The sequence below is a fragment of the Tachypleus tridentatus genome, chromosome 8, assembly GCF_004210375.1.
Source record: "Tachypleus tridentatus isolate NWPU-2018 chromosome 8, ASM421037v1, whole genome shotgun sequence".
Classification (NCBI taxonomy): Eukaryota; Metazoa; Arthropoda; class Merostomata; order Xiphosura; family Limulidae; genus Tachypleus; species Tachypleus tridentatus.
Window position 1 is genome coordinate 71,499,444 of NC_134832.1, and position 25,062 is coordinate 71,524,505.

The 25,062-nt window shown below is 31.9% G+C and overlaps 1 protein-coding gene across 2 annotated transcripts in view; it reads right to left on the reverse strand.

Moving 5' to 3' along the window:
* LOC143222635 (transmembrane protein 184B-like) overlaps positions 1-24,750 on the reverse strand; it is a 46,679-nt gene extending 21,929 nt beyond the window's left edge. The window contains exons 1-5 of one of the 2 annotated variants that reach the window (XM_076449376.1): positions 24,400-24,750; positions 21,876-21,988; positions 15,677-15,897; positions 8,762-8,924; positions 8,397-8,487 (exon numbers count right to left, since the gene is read on the reverse strand). In XM_076449376.1, the coding sequence (XP_076305491.1) occupies positions 8,397-8,487; positions 8,762-8,924; positions 15,677-15,895 (473 nt within the window). In that variant the 5' untranslated portion in view covers positions 15,896-15,897; positions 21,876-21,988; positions 24,400-24,750. The remainder of the gene's footprint in view (positions 1-8,396; positions 8,488-8,761; positions 8,925-15,676; positions 15,898-21,875; positions 21,989-24,399) is intronic. The other variant, XM_076449377.1, reaches the window with a different exon arrangement.
* Positions 24,751-25,062: the final 312 nt, after the last annotated feature.

Consider the following 25,062-nt stretch of genomic DNA (forward strand, 5'->3'; position numbering starts at 1 on the left):
AAGGACAGACCCAATTCATCTAACTGCGCCTAGATATGAAGGCCAAAAGGAACAATGGTTGATCATTTGTTCTGAAAAAGCATAGCCCACTGAGAAAGGAAAACACAACCACAGATGGGATGCTGTGGTAAAGGCTGAAGTTTTGAATCACACAGTAAAGACAGTTGCCGAGGTGTAGAGGTGGTTCTTGACACTCAGTGTACAAATTCTCGACAGGAGAAATGCAGAAGACCCCTGAGCAGAGCTGAAGAACCTGATGGTGAATAGAGTCCAACATCTTCAAGACCAAGGTCCTGGCAGGGCAAAAGACCAGAACCCATAGTTCAATTTTGATTGAACGATGACACGATAGATTTTAGCATAGAACATCGTTCCATTCCCCAACAGGTGGAAGAGAGAACACAGACGATGTTCATTGCCCTTTTACACGACATGTAGCTGTTTGATGTGTGTAATAAAGGTCAACTTATGGTCAAAGATAAGCCCTAAAAAATTTGCCTCAGGGACCATAGGAAGTACAACTTATTCAAGACAGAGCTTGGAATCAGGGTGAAGACCCAATTGGCAGCAGAAATGCATGCAAGTGGTTTTAAAGCAAGAAAAAGTGAATTTTTTTTCTGTGTTCCACTTTAGTAAATAATTGAGGGCAGTCTGTAGCTGCCATTCAATAAACCTCATGAGCGATGACTGACACGAGATGTGGAAGCTATTGACAAAGAAACCATTTGCAACTGTAGGGAGAAGTTGTAAACTGATGGAATTAATCTTTATAATAAAGATCTGCCCTTGTCTTGATGGCTAAGAAGGAGAGGGATAAAGCAGAAGTGCTAGATGCCTAAGAAAAGCTTTTGCTCTAGGCATCAGCAACTATCTAGTCATCAGAGAAAAAGATCGAAAGGAGGGCAGAAGTATACTGTCCACTGACCTTTTGAATCTTGTTCCATATGATTTTGGAACTGGTGGTAGAAGAGATGCTAGATGTGCATTTAATCCAAGATTCTTTTTCGCTTTGATGTCTGACCTGCCAAGCATGTACATGGGCTTGCTGAAAAACAATATGTTTTAAAATTGTGAGGTACCTATGGAAAAGTATCCAAGGCCCATTGTTGAGCCTTCTATGCCACGTGGCAGACAGGATTATACCACTAACAAAGATACTGTGGAAAACGTGTCAAGGTTTTAGGAATAGATCAAGCCTGGACAAGCCACACAGTCATCTATTGTTAGCTTACAGATGACAGCAAGATCAAGTTCTGAGAGAGCACTGAAAGAGGGCAAGTTGATGCACATGGGTCAGCTGGCAATGACCATGGCCAGCCTCTCTCAAAATGGTAGGAAAATGATTATTGCCCTGTGGGTTACTGTCAAACATCCAAGAAATGTAAGAGAAAAGTGAAGGGGTCGTCTTTAGATCAACAGCAGTAAAAGACTGACTAGGTGCATGAAAAAAAGCACAAGTATTGAAGAGAGAAAGGTTTTGATCCACGAGCATATAATCTATGGAATGACCCCTCCCATCAATATCTGCACCACTCCAGAGGGGATTATGCCCATTAAAATCCCTCAGGATTAAAAAGGGAGATGGTAACTATTCAGTGAGAGCATCAAGGTCTGACTGATCACAGGTCTCTTCAGGAGCCAGGTAGAGAGAACAAATAGTGATGGTACAATCCAAGAAAACGTGGATGATTACAGCCTCCAAGAGTGTATATCGAGTGGCAAAGACAGGGTGGGTGCATGCCGACTGGCCAGCAGTGCCACCCCTCCCTGCACTCATCCAGCACACAATCTGTCATTTCTGAACAAAGAAAAGTGCCGAAGGGTGATTGTATTAGAAAGTTTCAGAAAAGTTTCCTGTAAGGATACACACACAGGATGGTAAGAATAATTCAAATCCTTGATGTCATCTATGTTTGAACAAAAACCTCAACAGTTCCAATGTATCAAAGACCATTTTTATTTATGTGGAGAAGAACTGAACAAGGAGCACTTTTTGACCATGTTTTTTTCTTTATTGAATGGAGGTCTATTGATCTCCATAGATCCTGCCCTGGGTCAAGTAAGCAGGTCTCTGTCAGTGGACAAAGATTCCAGGGACTGAGGGCATGAACAAATAATCATTTTGGATCTTGGGGCTGCAGAATAGGATTCTCCTGAGGAAAGACCCCAACCTGAAGCCAAAGGAAGTGAACCCAGGCAGTCATAGGAAGCAGTGGCAGGAACAGAGATGGAAGTAAATAGATTCATAAACTCTTTTAACTATGGAGGCCCAAAGACTCTTCAAATGTTTTGCAAATGACTCTGCTGGAGGCATAGAGAGATCTGTCTGCACTCCCACTGTGGCAGTGGAACAGAACGCAGCAGCATATGTCAAAGATTGAGTGAAAGACAATAACTTCCAAACTCTGGGCAGGAGATACTGTTTATAGTCTTCAAACATTGCACCTCTTTCACCTCCACCCACTTAGGGCAAGAAATAGAGTAAGAGGGGTGTAAGCCACTACAGTCAACACAGTGTGGCTCCAGTTTGCACCTGTAGGCATTGTGGTCTTTGCCACCACAATGAGCATGGTAAAGAACCATGACATGATGTCTTTGGGTGACAGAAACACTGGAAACATATGATAGGGTTTGGAATACATAGCCATACCTTACAGTTCAGATAACCTGCTCTGACTGTGGTAAAAGGATGTAGTGATGTAAATGTCAATATTAGAACATCAGTAGGCATCATAATTCCATCTTTGCAAGGGGAGATTCAGTGCATCACAAAAACGCCTTGGCTAGAGAAACCAGCAAGGATCTCCAACTCAAGAATGTTCTTTAAATCCCTCAAAACTATAACTTCTCTGGAAACATTTAAGAGGAGTTTGGTAAGTTGTGGTGAAGATGTGTCCACTAAAATATCTCCAGAGTGCAACTTCTTTACTGATATGGGGTAGCCAGCAAGCCTCTCTTATCCCTCTTGAATGAAAAAGGGAGAGATCTGTCCTAAGAATTTCTCATATAAGAAATGTATAACTAGAAATTGAGGTACAGAACCTGACTGTGGTGGTGACTGTACAACAATCATTGTCCATGTGTGATCCTTTTCCAATAATATATTTTTTTTCATTTTTATTTATTTTTTTATGAATGGGGATATCTATAATACAGGCAATACATTTCAGTGCTTACTGACCCTGATTACCATGAAGCCCTATGAGAGGACATAGTACAATGCCAATCAACCAGCAACATCAGAGTTTTGTGAGCACTATACTCAAACAACAGCATCAGACACATGTTCACAACACCCATTGAGAACGTCCAACACTGGCACTCGGTTGACCCTAGCCCAATTGGACCAGCCGATTAATCATGGGGAGGTCACCCCAAGGTAGCCTGTCTACAGGAATTCAAAGCTAAAGTGGTGTGTTAGGGTTGGACCCCATAACCACCACAGGTTGCCATGCATGGCAAACACAAGGGTGGATGTTTAGATGCCAGAGGAGGTAAACTGAAAGTACAGAACCTTCTTTGGGAGGGTTCTTCACTATCTACAGTGATCCACCTCGAGGGGAAAGATGAAGTGATGACTAAATGTCAGATCAACAATAATAGTGATCTTATGGAAGAGGGCAAACACCCAATTAAAGATGCCTTCAAATCAAAATGTAAGTAACCTCAAGCTGATACAATTCTTGTGTAACAGAGAATTCTTTGTGTAGAGCTCATAACTATTAACATTTTTTTGTTTTTGTGAGTAGCACCAATGCATTTTACACTAAGCAAATAAAGCAACAAATCTGTATTAAGATTGGTAAGGGGGGAGATCACTGTTACACAATTCACTAACCTCTGAGTGGAATAGTTCATGAGTAATCATTATTATAGGCCAGCCTCAACCAGGCAGCCAAGGTTCCAAAACTCGAGAATGGAATTAAGGTGTCTTGGTCCCTATATCCCATGCTGTTGACTAGAGCAATTGGACTTCAGCATTGTATATAGATATACTTTTAACTGGAACCCAACCTGTAGCCACAGAGTGATGCATTTTGAACCAACAAAATGCAAAGAGAAAGTAAGCAACACCAAAGTAAACAAACTATCCAGGCTTGGATATGCTTTATTCAACCAAAGGAAAAGAACTAATCCAATATGTAAATATCAACATTCATTGTCACTCTCCAAATGAGTGAGCAAGGAATATTCCACTTCCTCCCAGAATTAGGGAAGGGACATGGAACACTGTGCTTAACCAAAAACCTATGATTCGATCCTACCACATTTGGAATTACAATATAGTCTCTGTCTTCTTCTAGAAACAATATACTAAACCACTATTGATCAACAAAGAAAAGCCATGCCCACCTCAACTACATAGCTTAGTGTTAAATCTGAACCAGTATTATGAGTATGCTCTTGCAGATGTTGGTGCCACTCCCACCACATTTGGGAAAAACATTTAGGAAGCTGGGTGAGAGGGCTCCCAATTTCACTTGAACAGTTTGGAAGAAAAGCTGGAAATTGGGTGTGTTAAGGACTACCTAGCTCCACTAGTGGAATATGGCAGGAAAGTAATATGCATTGGGGAATTCTGAGGAACAGTGATCTGGATACAATGCAACAGGTGAGCCAAGTTACATAAATTTTTAAAAGCAAATAGACCCTGATTTACTCAATTCAATGCTTGACAGGAATGGGCAGGATTCTCTTTAGCTTTATTCATGATAGTCCATGAGTGGCAGTCCAGCATATTATGGTAATATGATCTGATGAGCTCCTACGTGAACTTAAAGAACACCTGATTTCTACAGAGCTTGTTTCAACCAGTAATAAGTATAGTTAAGTTGATTGCTGGTGCAGAACTGGATTTGTAAAAGCACACCTATCTGGGTAAGTCTCACCACAGAGTGGAATCTAATAGAAAGGTAAGAGGTCTTGAAAAGTAAAGAGACAAGAGGAGGACAAAATTACCCACCCTTTCTTATAATCTAGCAGATGCTGCACAACAGCAACAGGGAGTAGTCAAAAACTAAAAAAAACTGCAAGATTGTGTACAGAATGTGAGAGAAAAGCATTGGGAAAAGGTCATATATCAGCTCATATGATGTCCTTCTGCAGATAATTTAAATGACAGCTGACCTGTCATATGATGAATTTAATGATATGCAACTCTTGGGAGTTTTTCTCACCTGTAAAGAAAGTCCAGAGTAACTAGTACAGATCAATTTGTGAAGTCATATCAAAGTAATTGGGATAAATTTTGGGAAACTGAAAAATCTCAGTGGGTAAAGAATCAAATTCCATCACCACAAAAAGAATTAGTGCAAGCATAACAATGCCTAAGGGCTATGACAGTATATAACACACAAATGGTGTTCAGCCAGTCACACAGGCTAGAAATAGCTGGCAAAAGAATTGGTAAGAAAGATTTTTCCATTTCCCTGGTTGTCAGAGCCTTAGAAAGAAAGAACCTATCAGGATATAACAGGATAGACAAGGAGTGATAGTGTGACCTACAAGATCCAGATGCCAGCAGCAACAAAAATATCCTTTAAGTCTCTCAACATGGGCTCAATCTATATAATCAAACATATGACCATTTTTTTTACTCATTTGGAGTTTTTTTATATTTGATAATTCTAACTTTCAATGTAATGTATATACACATTCACAAAATTTGGCAGTCTTTGAGTTAATATTGCAAGTTTTTATCATACAAAAAATTTTTTTTGTAAAGTATTTGTAACAAAATAAAATAAAAATTTGTCCATGAGTATATTGAATATTTAACAGTCTGTGTGCAAGGTAATTCTCATGTTAAAACTAGAAATATTTTTCCTCATTTCATAAATCTCAAATTTCCTTTGTGTAATCCCTAAGGCCTCCTAAATGCATTTCAAACTTTTTTGGTAAAATTTTATATTATTTTCTCTACCTTATCTCAAAACAAAATCAGTCAGTTTGACTGACCTCATAACCACCAAAAATAAAAATTGAAATAAATCTAAATCACTCTTTTTTTTTTTCTTTCTAGAATGATTTGAAGTTATAACATGAAACTATGTTTGTTTACCCTAGATAGCTTTATGTTTGTAACAGTATACATTTATTTATGATTAAATTTTATTGTTTTATTGCTCTTTGAACCATATCTAACTACTGTCTGTCATTATAAGTTGTAACTTACAAGGTCACGTGCAGCTCATGTTTCGCTATCAAATTGCATTATCCATGAGCTACTACAACTAGTAAAAATAATTCTCATGCATGCCTTGTAAAACATCTTTATTCTTTTATTATCATTTATTATTATCTAATGTTAAATAACCTAAAAATATCCCTATTTTTATATTTTAATTACTTTTATAATTATACATATAAAAAACATGAAAAACAAAAAATATTTATTTGATCTTATTTTTTCTTGTTCTTGATTGTTTACTCTTTTTTTTTTTGACTCACATAGTATTGCACTTAATGTTTATTTCATTAAATAATGCACCAAACAACAGACTAATTGACATCCAAAAAGTAGACAAATTCCCCTCTCAAAATATTTTTGGCTTTCTAACTCTGCAACAAGATTCATTACAAATTCATACAAGCTTATTATTAACTTTTCCAAAGGAATGATGTCAGTACTCAGAGTGAAACTGACATTTAACAATTCAGAACATGGTACTCTACAATATGTCACTTGATTCAGGAAAACCTTAAGTTTCTATTGGTTATAGGAAGTATATAATTAAATGTGAGAGAGAACTATTAAAGAATTGTGAAAGATAGGATGTGACAGGTAGATATGGAAGGAAAGGTCTGATTTTCTATTTGACAGCTCTGCAACCAAACAAAATTGAAAACTATAATAAATGTAATTTGTCCAAGCAATGGCAATTTTATAGAGTAATTAAAATTTAATTCTGTACTTTTCTAAAGGGTGATGGATAACACAGGGATAATAATATGCTAAGAGAACATGTGTCATGTGTATCACACTAGGGGAAATTCAGGATATTTTTACATATTGCATTCTATGATTAAAACTTGAATACTATTAAAATATGGATTATTAGCTAAGATTTTGTGCTATTCTAATTGATATAATATAAACAGAAAGTAGTTTAATGAAATTTGAAATGTAAGACACATAAATTTTGTGTCATGCACAGTAAAGGATATCCATGGTGATAGGAGTATGAGAAAGGTAATCCATGATACATGAGACTAAAAGCTCGAATGGATGTTGAGACAAAACATTTACTACAACCTTAATATCCCAATTGGGTAAGTGAAAAGGCCACTTGGGAAGAAGGACTCTAAATGACTGAGGAAAGCCAGATAGAACTAGGGAGTAAAAAGTTCCAATGTTCAGAATAAAAAAAAGTAGCTGATAGAGCTGCCTGATACAATGACAGTAAATGAAGCTAAACCCAAGTCAAATATGAGATATATTGGGCACATTTGAATGAAGTGGATTCACTTTCCTCATGAGGCATGAACTGATTATAAGTACATTTTCCATTAATAAATGGCCATTGTGGGTCTATGGATAGATTAAGATATGTACATGGCAACTTCTGATGTTGTGGGAAGGACCAAATAACTTCTATACATGAAATTTGACATTGGAAAGTTTTGGTTTAGAATGCTTGATCAAAGGTACTTCAAAAGATATATATAAAGATGAAGAAATGGAAGTAACCCTCTTGAAGATACTGTAGAAGAGAAAAAAAAAAACTGGGTTGAGTTTACCAATCTGGGGCTACCAAAAGCTCTTAAGTAGAGGACTGAATTGGAACCAGAATTCTAGGTAACAGATGAATTGGCAAAAAGACACACAGATGCAATCCCATCCAATCTTGAGTATATTCATCTATCAACATAGCCCAAAGATGAGATACATGTGATCCAATACATGCAAGACTTAAACATTACACATACATAATGCATATTTAAAATTTTCTACACCTTTTATTCTTTGTCACAGTAAACCTATACTTGAAATTTATAAACATACAGATATGAAAACAATAGAAAAATAACTCAAATACAAACTGAAGTTGTTTTGACAAAACTTTATAACAATTATTAAACTACTTGATTCACTGTAGTTACACTTTTCATTAAACATAAATTTTGATCATGCTACCTATCAGTGAACTAACATATACAAACACAGCATCAAAATTATCTATAATATGAAAACCTAATAAGATCAGTACAACAGAACAATATGTGTTAGTACATTTACCCAGAATTTTATTGAGAATATGTTGAGTAGTTAGATTTTTTTATAACTTTAATTTAAGACAACCTATTATTCTCTCTTTTGATATATGTAAAGCATATTTTTAATTAAACAAATAGCAATCGTAAAAACAAATATGTAAATAATTCATTTCCTTTACCTTATGGGTTTTCCTCTAATTTCTGTCATGATGTTACTTTCCCCTCCAAGATATTCATAACACAAACTCAAGAAATTGTAAATCACAAAAGCTAAAGATAAATAAAATAAAATTTATTACATAATCACAAACATTTTTTTATTAGTTTCTTACTTTAAAAGTTCTACTTTAATAGTACAGCATTCATTGTGAAACTACAATAGCATGATTTTATACTTTTTGAAATAATATTTATGATATTTTAATTATGTATATACATATAAAATAATAATTTGATTGTAATAATGACATAATGATTGTAAATGCGTGTTTTGTTTATATAAGGCAAAGCAAGAAAGTACAGGTTCCCTGTATGTAATATCTACCTTCATACCAGTCCCGAACACTGTCAAAGTAAATGTAAAAGCTGTCATGAAAGAAGAGCAAACTTAGCCAGGAATCAAAGGCATAAATAGGTACTATGAACAAAATCCTCACAATCCACCGTTGTTCAGTTGGGCAAGTGTAATACCTGAGATGCTGATAAATCTGTAAATAGTTAACAAATAAACATTACACTGTTTCAAGAAAGGGACAAAATAATAACACCTCCATTCAAAACACTTAACATTTTCTTTTAAACAAATACCTTTAAAAGTAAGCAGAAGTATGTGCAAGTTCTTGAAGAATGACCCATACAAAGTCTAGTCACAGAAAATGATATATGTTTTACTACACGTACATTCTGTGAACAAAGAATCAAAATACATATACTAAATTCCCCAAAAATGAACAATGTAATAAAATGATAACACATTAAATAAACTAGAGATTTACAAAACATACTTTCCACATCTGTTTCTTGAATAAAAACAAACAAACTAAGTTTTGTAACCAAATGAAATGAGAGGAGTATTTGTATCATATTATTAATTCTCTGCACTTAGTCATTTCTCAAAAATTAATTTGTGATTATATTGTAACCAAAAATCAAGATGTGACAACCAATTGGATAAAAGACAATATTTATATTCAAGCTTGCAACACGTGTGCAGTAACTTATTTCTAGAAAGAAGTTACTAAGACAGGGATTTTATTTTAATAAATACTGATGGCAATGTGATAGCAAATGTTTTAAACTTTTACTTTCAAATTAGCAAAAACTCATATGTTGGAGTTGAATTTTTACATAATTTGCTTTTAATACTGAAACTGTGTTACAGTACACTATAATTGTTTACATTTTGTCAATACGTAATACATTCCGAAGAACAGAGCTACCACCCTCTTCTTTCCCTTAAACTCCCCCCTTTATCTCATGATTACAATGGTATCCTCACACCATTAACTGTCATTGTTCAACATGAACCAAGCAACAAATCACTCAACTACAGCAGAAAACAATTATTTCAAAAACATAAATACTACTAAGAAATGCACAAGACTTTGTCAACATGCCAAATCACTAGTGCATAGCATAAAAAACATACTTCAATAACTTTCATTAAAACCACCAAATGTAAGAGATCCTTGAAAATACTTCCTCAGAATTCAATCGGTTTATAAAACCTTCTGTCAACATTCTGTCAATATTCTAGATAAAGAAATTTCCCACTACTATCACCTGTACAGTCCTTCTCTGTAAGAAAAGAACTATGAAAAGGTACAAAGAGAACTAATACAGTCTTTCTTTTAAAAAAATAATCTTTCTATCAATAACACCAATTCAGAAAAAGCACCAACAGCATTCTTGTTAATATTCTTCTCTGTTATAAAAAAATTGCCATAGTATCAAGCATTCTACCAGATATTATCAAAGTACCTTTATCTCCTAATGAACAGCACTTCATCTAGTAAAATGAACAAGTCTTCTCAAACTAACAAATCTGTAGAAAGTAACAGAGACTTCATAAATCATACAGGTAACAATAAACATTCCCCACACTAACACTGTTAATCATTCAGATATAACTAATCCTAAAGATAACTCAGTCTCATTAGTAAAGGTCTCAACTTCTGCCCAAATAACAGCTATATTTAAAAGCCTAAACATTTTTCTGACCTTTGTGAATTCTCTAGAAAAATGAGAATTTTTTCACAACAAATACCATTCGACTGAAAATCAAGATATCAAAGCTGTAGAAAATTACACAATACAGACCTTAAAATCTTCTAAGCGTAATGAAAGAATTGATCTAAATTTTATCATCAAGTAACACTAATTTCTACTAAAAATCTTCACATGATCTTACAACCCACTTTGTTAAGACCATAATTGATAAACTTAAAGAACTCTAAAACAATAAAATTAACAAATAAATGGCAGATTTTATCTCTTACCAAAAATATATAAATCAAACAACCCTGTCCAACCCATAATTTCTAACAAATATGACTACTAAAAAGATATTCAATTTTGTTTACTAACACAAAATATATTTCCTGAACCCTCTCTTCTTACATAAAGAATATTACTTTCTTAATATCACACAAGATATTAATACTAATGGATGCCTTTACATGATGGATGTTTCTTCCTTTTACACTAATATTCTACATGACAAAAGACAAGAAACTCTAAAGTCTGCAATAAACCTTTCTGGCCCATCAGAATTTCAAACAGTAACTAATTTTGTCAGCCTGGTTTTAACTCTGAATAACTTCAAATTCAGTAACAAACATTACCTTCAAGTTAACGGTATTGCAGTGGGTACGAAAACAGCTCTCATTTATGTCAACAATGTTATGGGTCATACTGAAAATTAGCTTTTACAATTAAGCTACATAAAACTCCATATGTGGAAACGTTACATGGACGACACATTTTTTATTTGGACAGCCAGTCTTGAATCTCTTAAAAAATATATCTCACATGCAAACTCCTTTCACAAAAAAATCATGTTTACCTTTGATTACTTGCCTACTCAAATTAACTTTCTTGATGTTACTGTTTTTTTAAATGACAAAATTTTATATACCAACTTGTACAAAAAGCCTATAAACAGACTACAATACCTTTAACTAAAAAAGCAGTCACTCTACTTACACTAAATGGAACATTACCTACAGACAAGATCTTAAAATAAAGAAAATATACTCAGAAGAAACAGGCTACAGAAAACACACCAAAGAGGTAAAACAAACCTGGGAAAAACGTTTTCATCTCCTACAATTAAGCAACTGCCTTAAACAGATATTTTCTAAATCTTACATTGTCTCCTTCCAAAAAAGCAGAACTCTAAAATATATCCTTGTTCATACAAAAGTTAATTACATCCCACCAAAAATTAGTTATCAGTAATGTGAGAGAGCTCACTGTTAAACTCAAAAGTTAATAAAAAAAACACTGACTCAATTTCTGACAGGTACAACCAAATAAATTTTAAAATATCAAAAAAAAATCATTTTATAACACAAAACACCATTTACCTAATACAGTGTAAAGGCAATCACCAATATGTAGGGGAAACACAAACAACTCTTAAATAATGTTTCAACAACCATAAATCTTCTTTTAACACTGAAAAAGATCTCCCTGTTGCTCAACACTTTAACTAACCCAGTCATTCTATTCACAATGTTACTACCAGCACTGAAACAGGATTCAAAAACAAAAGTTGACAAACATATAAAAGAAATTTGTTGGACCTACACAATACTCAACCTTGCAGAATCAGTCTAGATCCTGGAATCAGTGATCTGCAATCACTGGTTTAATTTTTATCAGAAAAGTAGTTTTTATACTTTAGTTTTATATTTATATATATATTTATTTATTTAGTTTTTATACTTTAGTTTTATATATATTTATTTAGACAATTCTAAAGCAAATTATTCCTAACACCTTTTCACATAACACTCTTATCACCAGCTACATTGCACCAGAAATGAAACACTTACAATAGTACACAGAAAAATATACTAAACATTTCTTGAAAAACCAAATGGTCTTAATAGTAACATTCAACTTGCTTTATATATTACTCATTTGATAACATCACCATTTTCAGTTTTTCCTTGAAGAAGAAACATCCACTTTTTGAAAGTACTAAGGTTATAGGGTTTTTATCATTTTGTACTCAGGCTTCTATTATTCTATTATAGCATTACCACAATTCATATATTCAATAATTTAGACAAACTTCTCTGTACTACTTGCTACCACAAAAATGAACTAATTGATATGGTTACAACTGAGAAAATATATTAGAGATACAGAAATAAATATTATAAAACACAATCAAGAACAATTTAAAAAATAATAAGATTTAAAATGAGTAATCACTGTCAGAAACAAGAAAAAATGATGTAAAACATTTTTAAGCATACAAAAGATCACATTGGAATACTGTTACAGGAAGCTCAATATATGCAATACAATTAAATAAAAGGTATTCATTACTTGTGTATTCAATCTACATTTTTTTTTCCATTTAGTTATGATTCAGTTTTTCATTAACTAAATAAGTGTACTGATTTATCAGTGTTTTAATCTCATTCATTCTGTGTGCATATGATTATGTACAAAAATTAACATTTCCAAATTTAACACACTTAAGGGAAAAGTGATAAAATGTGAACATACTATCTTTATAATGCAGCAGTACACTTAGCTACATTAGTTACCAAAGCAGCAAAAGTTTGGTTGATGTATAATGATATATGGAAGAAAGAAAACAAAACAAAAAAAAGCACAAAGTATCATGTTTAATGGATTTACTTAAACACATGGCTTTAATGCACATTATCAAATTATCTGGATTGAAGATTTAAAGTTTCTAATAATAATATAGAAAATATCTTAAAATGGAAAAAATTTAAGTCAAAAGCATTTTATTATGAATTACAAAGTTAGCTTTGCAAAACAACTGTTGGTAAAATGTCAAATCAGAAGGTACATCAATGAAATTGACAAAACATTGCCAGCATTATCATTAACATAACTTGCATATACACGTATTTCATACATCTAACAATTTTAAACAACAATTCCATTAACATACTTCACATTTTACAACTCTCATAGCTGTCAAATTTCAAAAATTGAAATATTTAATCAGCATGCAAAAACCTAAAAATCAATCTTTGGACCATATTTTCATAATTAGTTCAGCAGACTATTTTAAACTGTTAATATATATTTTACTCCTACATTTCAGTGCTATTGTCAACAAAGATGATGCTTATTTTGTCCAGTCAACAGATAAATTAAAAAAGCAAAATAATACTGAATTATACCTTAAAAAAAAGGTTGCGTGCATAAGACTGCTACTGTTAAGACTTTATAACAATAAGTGTTATCACAAAACCCAACCCAATGAAAATTTCTTAAAATGAAATTTCAAATAAATACAACTTAAAGTAATAACTAAATAAGGCACACATGGTTTTGCACTTTTGATCTGTTTTATTGATTGCAATCATAACAAAGACCTGGAAAAATGCATACTTCATCACCTAAGAAAATTAGTCATTAAAAATGCAAGAGAAAGAAATAATTTGAATACACCTAACAATGGTATTACTAATATTTCTAGTTATACATTAACAGAGTTTGAAAAAATTATTATGAAGGGTTTTTGAATTTCATTTAGTCCCAAATAAGATTTATTTTATGATCACTTCCTCTGAACTACTGGTTAAGACAACTTGAGAGTGTAATGCTTATGCTGCTAGTAGTGACACAACATACTGTACATACTGTAAAAACCATTTAAGTAGCATTGTCCTTACAAGCCTGCATTCATGTAATTTTAGAAGAAAATATTTTATCATCAGAAAGTTGAAGAAATAACCTTTAAATAATTTAAAATTTAACAAACCAATTTTCATCCCTACCTCAGATAAAGTTAACAGTGTTGTAGTTTTAAATAGGAGAAACTATATATTGAACAAACTAAAGAGATCATTAGTGACACTAACTTCAGTTCTCTATATTGATCAAAGATCTTACAATCAAAAAAGAAAGCAAATAAATTAGTGATTGTCAGATTAAAAAAAATAAAAGACCATTAATAACAGGACTTAAAATTTAGACTAGTTGGATCTCCTGTGTTTATTCCCTAACACTTACCACAGATTCTTAAACTCAACTGTCCAATTAAACCTAATTTAGTCAAATTATTAAGCTCATTTTTAATGCAGTTCACTTGTAACAACTTTGAAATAATATTTGACTAAAATTAATTAATAAATTGTTTACATAGACAAACATTATAAATGTCAATTAAACTAAAAAAATTTTTTTTAGTTTAATATAGAGTTCTGTGAACAAACTGATGAAGTTTATATGGATTCATGCTTAGTTCCTTTCATGGTTAACAAGTATATACACGAATATGAACTAAGGTGTCTATATGTCTGTTCTTCTCAGCTGAAACAACTTGTTTATAGCTCTTGTGCATTGATTTTTAAAAATGAACAGCTGATTAAGTACTCAGTTATATAAACAGTCAACATGAAAGTAAATTTTAACTGAAAATATCAACCAGACTATTTTATCTTTTATGAACACCTTCACGTACAACAAACTTGAAACATTTAAAATTGGAGTACATCATAAACCAACATATACTGGACTTTATTTGCACTTTGATAGTTTTATATCACATCATTATAAAGAAAACCTAATTACACCATGCTTAAAGTACAACCAACAACTGCGAGCTTTTCCAACAAGAAATAAATAACTTAGTACCAATTTTGAAAATGATGTTTTACCTAATACATCTTGTTAAGTGTAAAATTGAAAAAAATGGTAAAATAGCTTTCCACTTTTCATTTCAATTCTGATATTTCCCAAAACTGCCAGCATTCTTAACTACTGTATATTGATGCTCACTACAATCAAATAAAAAACAAATTGAATGCTATTATTCAAAGAGCTTATCCTAACATTGATATAAAATATATGTATGTTTAAACTATACACTCAAGATTCTTTTTTTTTCTCGATTACAATTAACATTTGTCTTCCTCAACAATCCTGTGTGATTTATGAATTACGTTTCCAAACATATGAGAGGGGTTATATCTGTTATGAAAAGAAAAGGAAGGCAAGGGAAACATAACTTATTTTGTGCTAGCAGACTGTAATGTAATGGTGTCTCAAAGCATGTTCAAAATCAATGAAGATACAGATAAGACAATCAATATTAAGAACAAAAGAGACTTCTCATGTGGTAGTAGAAGCCAAATTTGAATAACCATCGAAATGCTACAGAATTTTATTTAAACAATTCAAGATAACTTAAGGTTTATTCAAAATAATTTACTATATTAAAAATAACAATTTCACTTGCCTGATGGCATGTGACAATCAAAGCTGCCCATACAAAAGCTCCTGAAATTGCTTGTGCTGCTGTGGTTTGCAAGAAAATTGGAGGAATCTCTTGCAAGCTACCATTGGTTTCATTTCTAACAATAGATACTGGAATACCATGATCCTCAATTGTAATGGTACTTGCCAAGAGTTCTGTTTCTGTTGAATTGGAACTGTCCAAACTGTTGGTCATATTCATTGCTGAAGTTTACAAAATATATATATATATATATATATATATATTATACACACACACACATTTTATACAGGAATTTTCTTATGCTAATAATGGTCATTATCAATTAACATAAAGTTTAAGCTCCAAAATAGATGGAACTAAAAAAATAAAACAAGATACAACAAATAAGGTTCTTATTTTTCATTTTCACAAAATACTCTTGACATATACATTACTTCTCATTAGAAAACTACCATTGTGAGCCATGTACACCTAAGAGCAACAGAAGCAACATATTGTTATAACCAACTGGTTAAAACATTTCATTTTGAATTACATCATTTATGACCAGATAGGTAGAATCCTTGCTGGATCCAATAATATTCTGTGCTTATGTGAATGCAAGTGTCTACAAAACTGCCAATATGACTTTAAAGTTATTCTTCATAAATGCTATATCAATGATACTTTCTTACAGCCAAGTCACATTTCCAAATTAATTTACCTCAGTTTCCAATGTCCTAGTATTATTTTCACATATCTAGGCTTTGCACTCAGGAATTCCAACTTGTTGTTTTCTTATATTTTGTGACAGAGCGTAATGGCCTTTGCCAGTGAAGCCACTTAGCAACGAGTTAAGGCACAGATTATTCTAAATTTCTCAAAATTAAGGCACCACAATGTTATACAAAAGAAAGCATTATAGCCATGATTTTGTGAAAGGCTTCATTAGCACCAGATTTGGGTGACTGTTTGTTTGTAGTTGAGCACAAAGCTATTCAATGGGCTCTATATTCTCTACCTACAATGAGTATCAAAACCTGGTTCTAGCATCGTAATTTCACATACATACCACTGTATCACTGGGGGGTAAGAGGTATAATATTGTTGGCATATTACACATTTGTTTTTGTTCATAAATTCTTAGAATTCCTAATGTAATTTTCTTTCCATTAATGCTCACTCAGTGTGTGTGTGTTTTCTTACAGTGAAGGCATATTGAGCTCTCTGCTGTGTCCATTAAAATTAATCAAACCCCTGAATTTATCATTGTAAATCTGAAGACTTAACTATATCCCACCAGGGGACTGTTCATTCAGAGAACAAAAAGACTAGCTGGCTGGTTCAGTTGTTCTTCTGAATAATGGTAAATTTAATTCAAGTAAAAAATTATATTAATGAATAATTGGTGTTAAATATTAAGAAATAAATAATATGTTCCTAATCCTTACCTCAATTCTGACTTGTAAATGTCAAATAAAATTGACAATAATTAGACTTTACTTACTTAAATTAGTTCTCAACATAATACTTTAAAAGCCCAAAGATACAGCTTTTGAGTGAATTGTTTATTTTTTAACCCTTTTGTACAATGCTTTGACCACTTGTGGTTTGGAGAAAGTCATAATTGAAGAATCTCAAATTTGATTCTCATTAAACTATCTCCCTATCTCTTTAATGGCATAGGTACTAAGGCCATTTTCCACTATTACTAATTTTAAACTGCTGACTACAGGCAAGATAACTGTTTGAACTTTTTTTCTTCTTCTTTGGAAGTACTAACTAGAGGTAAGGAAACTGCCAAGCGGAACAGCTCCCCCTATTTCTTTCTTGTATGTACACTAATTTGAGGAACTCACCTATTACGTGAATGCAAATGACTAATAGTCATCAATTATTTGATAAATAAATAACACTAATCATTCAAATCTAATCTTTAATTATACTGAAAATATTAATATATCTTTTTTTTTTTAATGTACATTTACTAGAACTTAAGGTTATTTTCTTAAGTTCCATTCAATCTGATGTCTTGATTTTATAAATATTAATAAATATAAACTTATGAAACCCATGACATGTTTCTCATATAAAATTAACTTCTGTAAACCAAACTTGGGGAATGATTTGCTTAATGATGTGATGAGTCACATCTTTCAAACTAAAATTTTGCTGGATAAGTATGTGTACAATATTAATGGGCAAAGCTGGATGTAATTGGACGAGTTTACTTTTTGTTGTTTGGTCATTCGATGTCATATAACCCACAACTATTGGATTTAAAAACCCTATTGCCTCCACTTTATTTTTAAACTGATACACAGTGTTGATCCAGATGGAGCTGGATGATTAATGGAAATTACTAACTGATTAATCAGTGTTTATTTAATGATGACAATCAACTAATTAATTACTTACACAAGAAAATTGATGTTACATGTACTCAGTTACTTATAGTTAATTGTTCAGCTCCAGGTAAAAGAAATTACATTTTCATGAATTAAGTTGTAAAGATGTGAATATTTGACTGACTTATACTCAACCATTTGTTCAATAACAACCAATAAGCTACAATACGATTATACTGATACAATGTCCAATACAAAATATGTATCTTCACAAAATTTGTCAAAGTGTCAGTAAACATTATGCCTTTTGTGCAGAAAAAAATCCAAATTTTTAAAAGTATTTTTCCTACAATTAATGATTAAATAAAGGAAGACGAATATTCAGTACTACATGTTGTCTTCATTTGATTTATTAATAACATTACATGCATAATTTAATAACTTCAAAATAGATAGAAGGATATTAATTTTTATTGTACTTTTGCCAACATCCTTTTAGTTAATCAAACCTGAGAATTTGAAAAGCATTATAAAATACTTAAATAATACAATGTTAGTAATACAGGTAACAGATTACAGACAAGACTGTCCAACTTTGTAACAAACCAATGATAAAACTTCTGTGTCTAGATACACATTATATCATAGCACTAATATCTAAATACATATGCCAGTTGACAACTATGATAAGATACCCACCCCTAGCAATAATAATCATATGACCTATTGGTAAGAAAGGTCTTGATTTTGTCTGTTACTACCACCCTTCTTGAACATGGAAAAGGTTAATCAAAGTTTGACATCACATCCTATGTTTCATAATCTCTTTTGTTTAGGGTTATTATTCAAATGATTAAATGCCAGGAATTTCACAAATCAGGCCAACATTAAATCAAATCTAAGCAAGTTAAAAAATATGCTTCAAATGAAACTACTTAAACTTTCCATAAAGTAAAGTAGATACAGCAAGACTACTGACAATCCTTACCCTTACTTAGCATAACATACAGATTCTAAGGAATCATTTGATTATTCAAGGCTGTTCCTCATACATTCACACTAATACAAAGATACAAATCCAAACCCACCCATTATTTTACAGAAAATCATTGATTTCTTGCACTTAAACTCCTGTAAAGTATTGGCCTCTATTGCTTCTGACAGCAAATTAATTATTAGAAATGTAGCTGGATGAAAGTCATTCAGGCAGCATGTTGTTGCTAGTGGATAGTCATATACAATTTCTGGTTAAATAAAAGTATTTGAGTGGTTTTTTTGTTCTTTTTTAAATTTTATTCCACATTTTCAACCACTTGTGTAGCCATCATGATGATCATGCAAGTGGCCAAAACATTGTAATGAAGTTTAATAAAATAATAATCCTCTCAAAAGCTGCACATGTTTTACTTTGTGTACAGTTGATTTACACAACAAGGATTTACACCTAGATCTACAGAAAATGTGAATCCAAGTCTAAGTAGTTTATAATTTCACTGTGTAGGCCAATTGGTCATTTGTTGGCATTAAATTTTATGTTAATTACAAAAAACTGGTGAGCCCACCAGTACATGAAATAGGGCATGCTTTGCAAGTTTAAGCATTTTCACCCAAACATATTCTTGTTTTCTAATAGTGATGAGATAGTCTATTAATGTAGAAACTTGTAAAATATAATTCTACTGAAAGTTTAATTGAAATTTATATGAATGTGAAATTTCAAATTCCCATGAGATTGCTATAATGAGCTATGTGTATTTGCTCTTTCCAGATGTAAACAGCAACATTGTAGCTACTAAACAGCTGAAATCATATACTAAAAGCTAAGTAAATTGTTTTTCATCCATAGCAAATTATATATTGCAATAAAATAATGCATTTTTCAAAATATAACCACACTGTTTTGGAATCAGCTACAATAAAAAAAATATAAGGGTAATGCAGGAGAAAGTGTTTTTTAAAATACAGGATTTTTCTTGCAAAGAAGTAAATGAAGCTCAATAAGTTTCAAATATGACTTACTTCTACAAGGTACTCTATATCAAGGGTATACTAGCATACTCCCCAATCATAAAACAGGTATTTATGGCCTTAAAAAATAAAGTTGTTTTACTGTCATGGAAAACAAATACAGCTTCTGCCACTTTAATGATAGTACAGTAATTAATGGGTGCATTCTTGTAGTTTTCTGCAATTCTGCAAAGTTAATGTAGTAGAGCTGCAAAAATAAGTACTCTCTACTGCCAGAAGTTTTTATTGGTACACTTGTGAATGATCCATTTATTTCATAACAAATTGCTATCTAGTTTGTGTGAAAATAATGAATCTATGCCCACTCTTTTCCATTGTTATATTAAAAACAAAAACACTTTGATGTTACTGCTGTAGAACATGGAGTAATGCAGACTATGTCATGGCTGCTGGACAAGCATACAGCATTTTGAACTATTTGAAACCATTTATCAGTAACATAGATTCTGCTGAAAAATAATCTGCAAAAATATCACTGACATGGCTCAACTAAATTTTGCAAAAAATCAGAACTATAAATAAATCAAAAACACACCAAGAACAACCAATGACTAAAAAGCCAAATTCAATTGGTGTAAAACTCATTCAACACAGAATGGTGAAGGTATTTCAGTATTGCAGAATAACATAGAAAAGATTTCACTGCATAAAAGATAAACTCAAAAATAAATTTGCTAATACAGGTTCAGGTTTGTTTCTTCCTTCTATTTTTGTCAGACTGCTATTGTCAATTCTCCAACTATTCTGTTCAGTATACAGAGTTACTGCAGAAAAATCCACTAAACAATCACTCATGGTGAGCTATGCATTCCCTGCAACTAAGCTAATGAAACAACAACAAAGAAATAAATACAGCCACAATATTATGCTCACCAAATAAAATCAACCAATTAAAACAACACTTTGCCAACATCAATAAATTACCTTCTAAAACTGTCAAAAAATTTGTGTACATACTCCTAGGCCAACAATGCAATCACCAGCAAACAAACAATAATAAGTTCAATAAAACAACTAGCTACAAAACCCTGCACTGTTGCATACCATGTTTTCCCAATACCAGTGATAAGATAAACATTTGGAAAAAGTTACAACAAAACATGACATTCCAAGTGAACACAAAAATCATTCAAAAACTCAGTACAAAACTAAAGCTATGCTATGTAAAAACTACAATGACAAACAGAACACCAGCATTATTTTTAAAACACAATGCAACAAAGGCCATGACTTCTACATCGGAGAAACAGGACAAAAACTACACATCATATTCAATGAACACAAAATAACACCTTCCCATGTTTTTGAACACTGCAAATCAAATAAATGCAGCATGATCATAGAACACACCAACATATTAAATACAGAGACAAATGTGAAATCACACAAGCCCTAGTAATACAAGAACTCAAACCAAAACTGAATCAGTATAAAGAAACACTTTTATACCTACATTAATCAATCACCTAATACCTAACTGCTACACCCCCTATGATCTTGTACTAGTTCCCACGCTTGTCTCCAAGATGTGTGCACAGTTATGGTCAGTTACAAACTTTCTTTGTGAATCTGAAGATGACCTAAGAAGGTCAAAACATTGTCCTTGTACTTTATTTTAATTAATGTTTTTAATACCCATAACAGTTGTCTCTACAATACAAAGTTACAAAACGTTCAGAATCTGTTAGGTGAAGTTAAAAGAACTAATCACTGTTCAACATCTCAGTATTAGAAATATTGTTAAAAAATGTTACTCCTCAATTCTTCTTACCCTGCCTCAGTTATCTTCTGATGGGAACCCAGCAGTATGGTCTAGACTTTTAAGATTTGTATTGATCACTTACCTGATGCTGGATGAGTGTGACAATGTAGCTATGTTGTGCAAACACTTTCAAAAGGAGCCCTTGCGTTTTGGAGATTATGCCAATAGTAGAAGCGTTCGTGTCAGGGCTAGTGCCTTAAAGAAAGTAGATGATCATTAGACATCAGAATTTAGAAATAAAGTGTCTGTAAGTGAAACTAATGACAAGATGGCCAAATTTAGAAACTCTAAATGAGCTACTGAGCTACAGCAACAAAGCAAAGAAAATTTAAATCCCTCAAGATGCATTGGTTCAGCCCTATAACAACAAGAAAACAAAAAAAAAGTTTTGCACACCATATTATTGTAAGACAGAAAAATCACTGTTGTTACTGGAAAAGTATAATAGCTGCAAAACATTTTAAGTTTTAATTTAGTTTTTATTTTCTTAATTTTTGAACTGAATGTTTATCACTTCTCTATGTAATGTTTAATTTTTGATTTTCTAAGAGTGCTTATGTTACCAATAAAATATAAAGCATGCACTTTATACTATATAGGCTTATATACGTGTATACAAATCCTCTGACTTCTGATTTTTCTCAAAGTATTTAGCATAATTAATGAATAAAAGAAAAACGTACACTAAGTAAAAATATGCACCTTTATGCTTTAATAGACCTATAAAGTCTGTGTACATTATTAAAAGAAAAATTGTGATGTTATTACTTGTGTTTGTTAATACTACATCTTGAGGTTTAAATTACTAAATTTCACCTTTTGAAATAACTGCACAACAATTTTTTAAAAAGTTTTTGCTGATTGTGACAGGTACCTGGTGGGTATGCACAAATATAGTTTTGGTTTTGCTTCATCACGTAGGAACTCTGAGAAATAGACAATTAACTGTTTACCGGCAATAGCATATTTAATTGTATTTGTTTCTAATATGCTATTAGATTCAACATAATTAAAAGTGTTTTGCTCCTGATTTTCATTTGTATTCAATGTTCAGTGCATCACGTTGCAGTATCCAACAATAGTCAACAAGCATTGATGGATTCCAGTTGCCCTGATATCGTTTTTTCATTGTAGCAATGTCCTGGTGAAACTAAAGATTTCGATGAAACAGTACGTGATGGGCAAATTTGGATGTGATTTTTGTGACCAGCAGCCAAAAATTTATAAAAAACACCCAACAGTGTTCAAGAAGCAAAAAACTTTGTTGTGCAGGGTAATTAAATAATTCTTAATTAGTTGTTATTATTTTATCACAAAATGCTGTAACCAAATTTTGTGAAAAATTTTAAATTACTGACACAGTTTTGAGAGTGATTATTCCTTGTAAAAAAACATTTTATAGTTTACTGTTTTACAGAAGTGGGCATAATTTGTTGTTCTGGATTTAATATATTTTAAATTTTAGTGAAATTTTAGAAAACTTGAAAACAATGAAGCTTAATTAATTACATATTGTGAAATTCACTCTTTTAGAGATCAACTTGCAGTCTGCTATATCAAAACCTTATAGAAATAAAAAACTTCCCTTTTAAAGATTTACTAGTGACAGATTTCATTATCTTTTACATAAGCTAAAATGCAATCTATTTAACCACTTAAAATGCTGTAACTGCTTTTGAAATGTATACAGAACCAAAATTAAAAGTAATTTTGTAGGGTTATAGTTTTCACTCAAAAGCTCTGTATAAATGTGCCTGTACTGCTAAAATGGGAGTGATTTAAGCCTAATATGTGCAAAAAAAAGTACAAGGCAAAGCCAACATTAAACTAACTAAACTAACTTAAAGGTGCAGAGACTTCAATACGAAGAAGCATTAAATGTGTTATCACACAGTTCTACAAGAATAAATATGACAGTGGAAACAGGTAATCAGTTTCTTTATGTAATAAGAAGCATAAACATAGTTTAGCTTACATTTTTAGGTACTTTGGGGTAAATCAATGGATCAGATATTAAATGCACTATTGGACATTACATATATTCAACACCAAGATTCCATAAACTTAATTTTTTGTAAAATCCCTAACAGCAAAGCAATATATATATATATATATATATATACACACACACACACACACATACACTTTTTGTTATTTATGGTCAAACACATAAATTTTCATTTTATTCTAATGACAAAAATATGGTATTTTTCTATAAATTATAGTCAACATGTGTATTTTCAAAATTGTACAGTTTAAATATGAAGTTCTGACTAAACTACTTGGCAAATATTGTAATCAAAATATTCTTTGAAATAAAATCACAGTCACAATTTTGTGTTGGGAAAACAGTTTATATAAAATATGGGAAGTTTCAACTTAAATATCCTTTTCCACTTTCGCAAGTTTCAGCAATACTTACCCATCAGGAAAGTAACTGAATTAGATGAAACATGCTTGTAAGTTGTAACTTAACTTTCAAGTTATAATAATTCATCACGTTTTTAAGTATAATGTTTCCATTTTTCTTATTTTATTATACAATAAACTCCGACACATATTAACCATTATTAGTAGTTATAGTGCGCACAAATTAATTTGTTTACCTGAGATTGGAATATTGTTGACACAGCGAGTGAAGTACGAACGCAGGAGAAAGTTTGGACTAAGAGTAATACTCGTAAGACAGACCAAAACCTCTGACAATATGAGTAAAAAGTACGCTAAAGTGAAGACTGGAACACGTCAAATATGTTTACAATTACTTTTTAACATTAACTCAATAACTTATCTATATCATACTTTGATGAAAGAAAAATAAGTTGTGACCCTTCTAAAATTGTTTATAAACAACAAATTCTTACATATGCAAGATGAAAACGCGAAACTAATCTCAACAGATAAGCCTAACCATCAAAAAGAATGACGTCACCAGCACAAGTTAAGAAGTAACTGGTAAAAATACGGAATAACTTGATATTTTCGACCATTTGACAAATTTTCTGCTCCTCTCGGTTAGATTAGTGTAAGGCCTCTAGAAATCGAAAACTATTAAATATTCATTATTAAATAATTTACGTTTCGTATGATTACATGGTTCCTTTTAAAACTTTTATTACGTTATTGAAATGCACCAAATAATATGTTCGCTATCCTCATGAGTTGTAATTTTTAGCTGTAAAGGAAATATGTTGGATTTTTTAAATGAAAGAAAATAAAAAAACAGCAACAAGGCATTCAAAACAATAACGACATATTTAGATGTATCA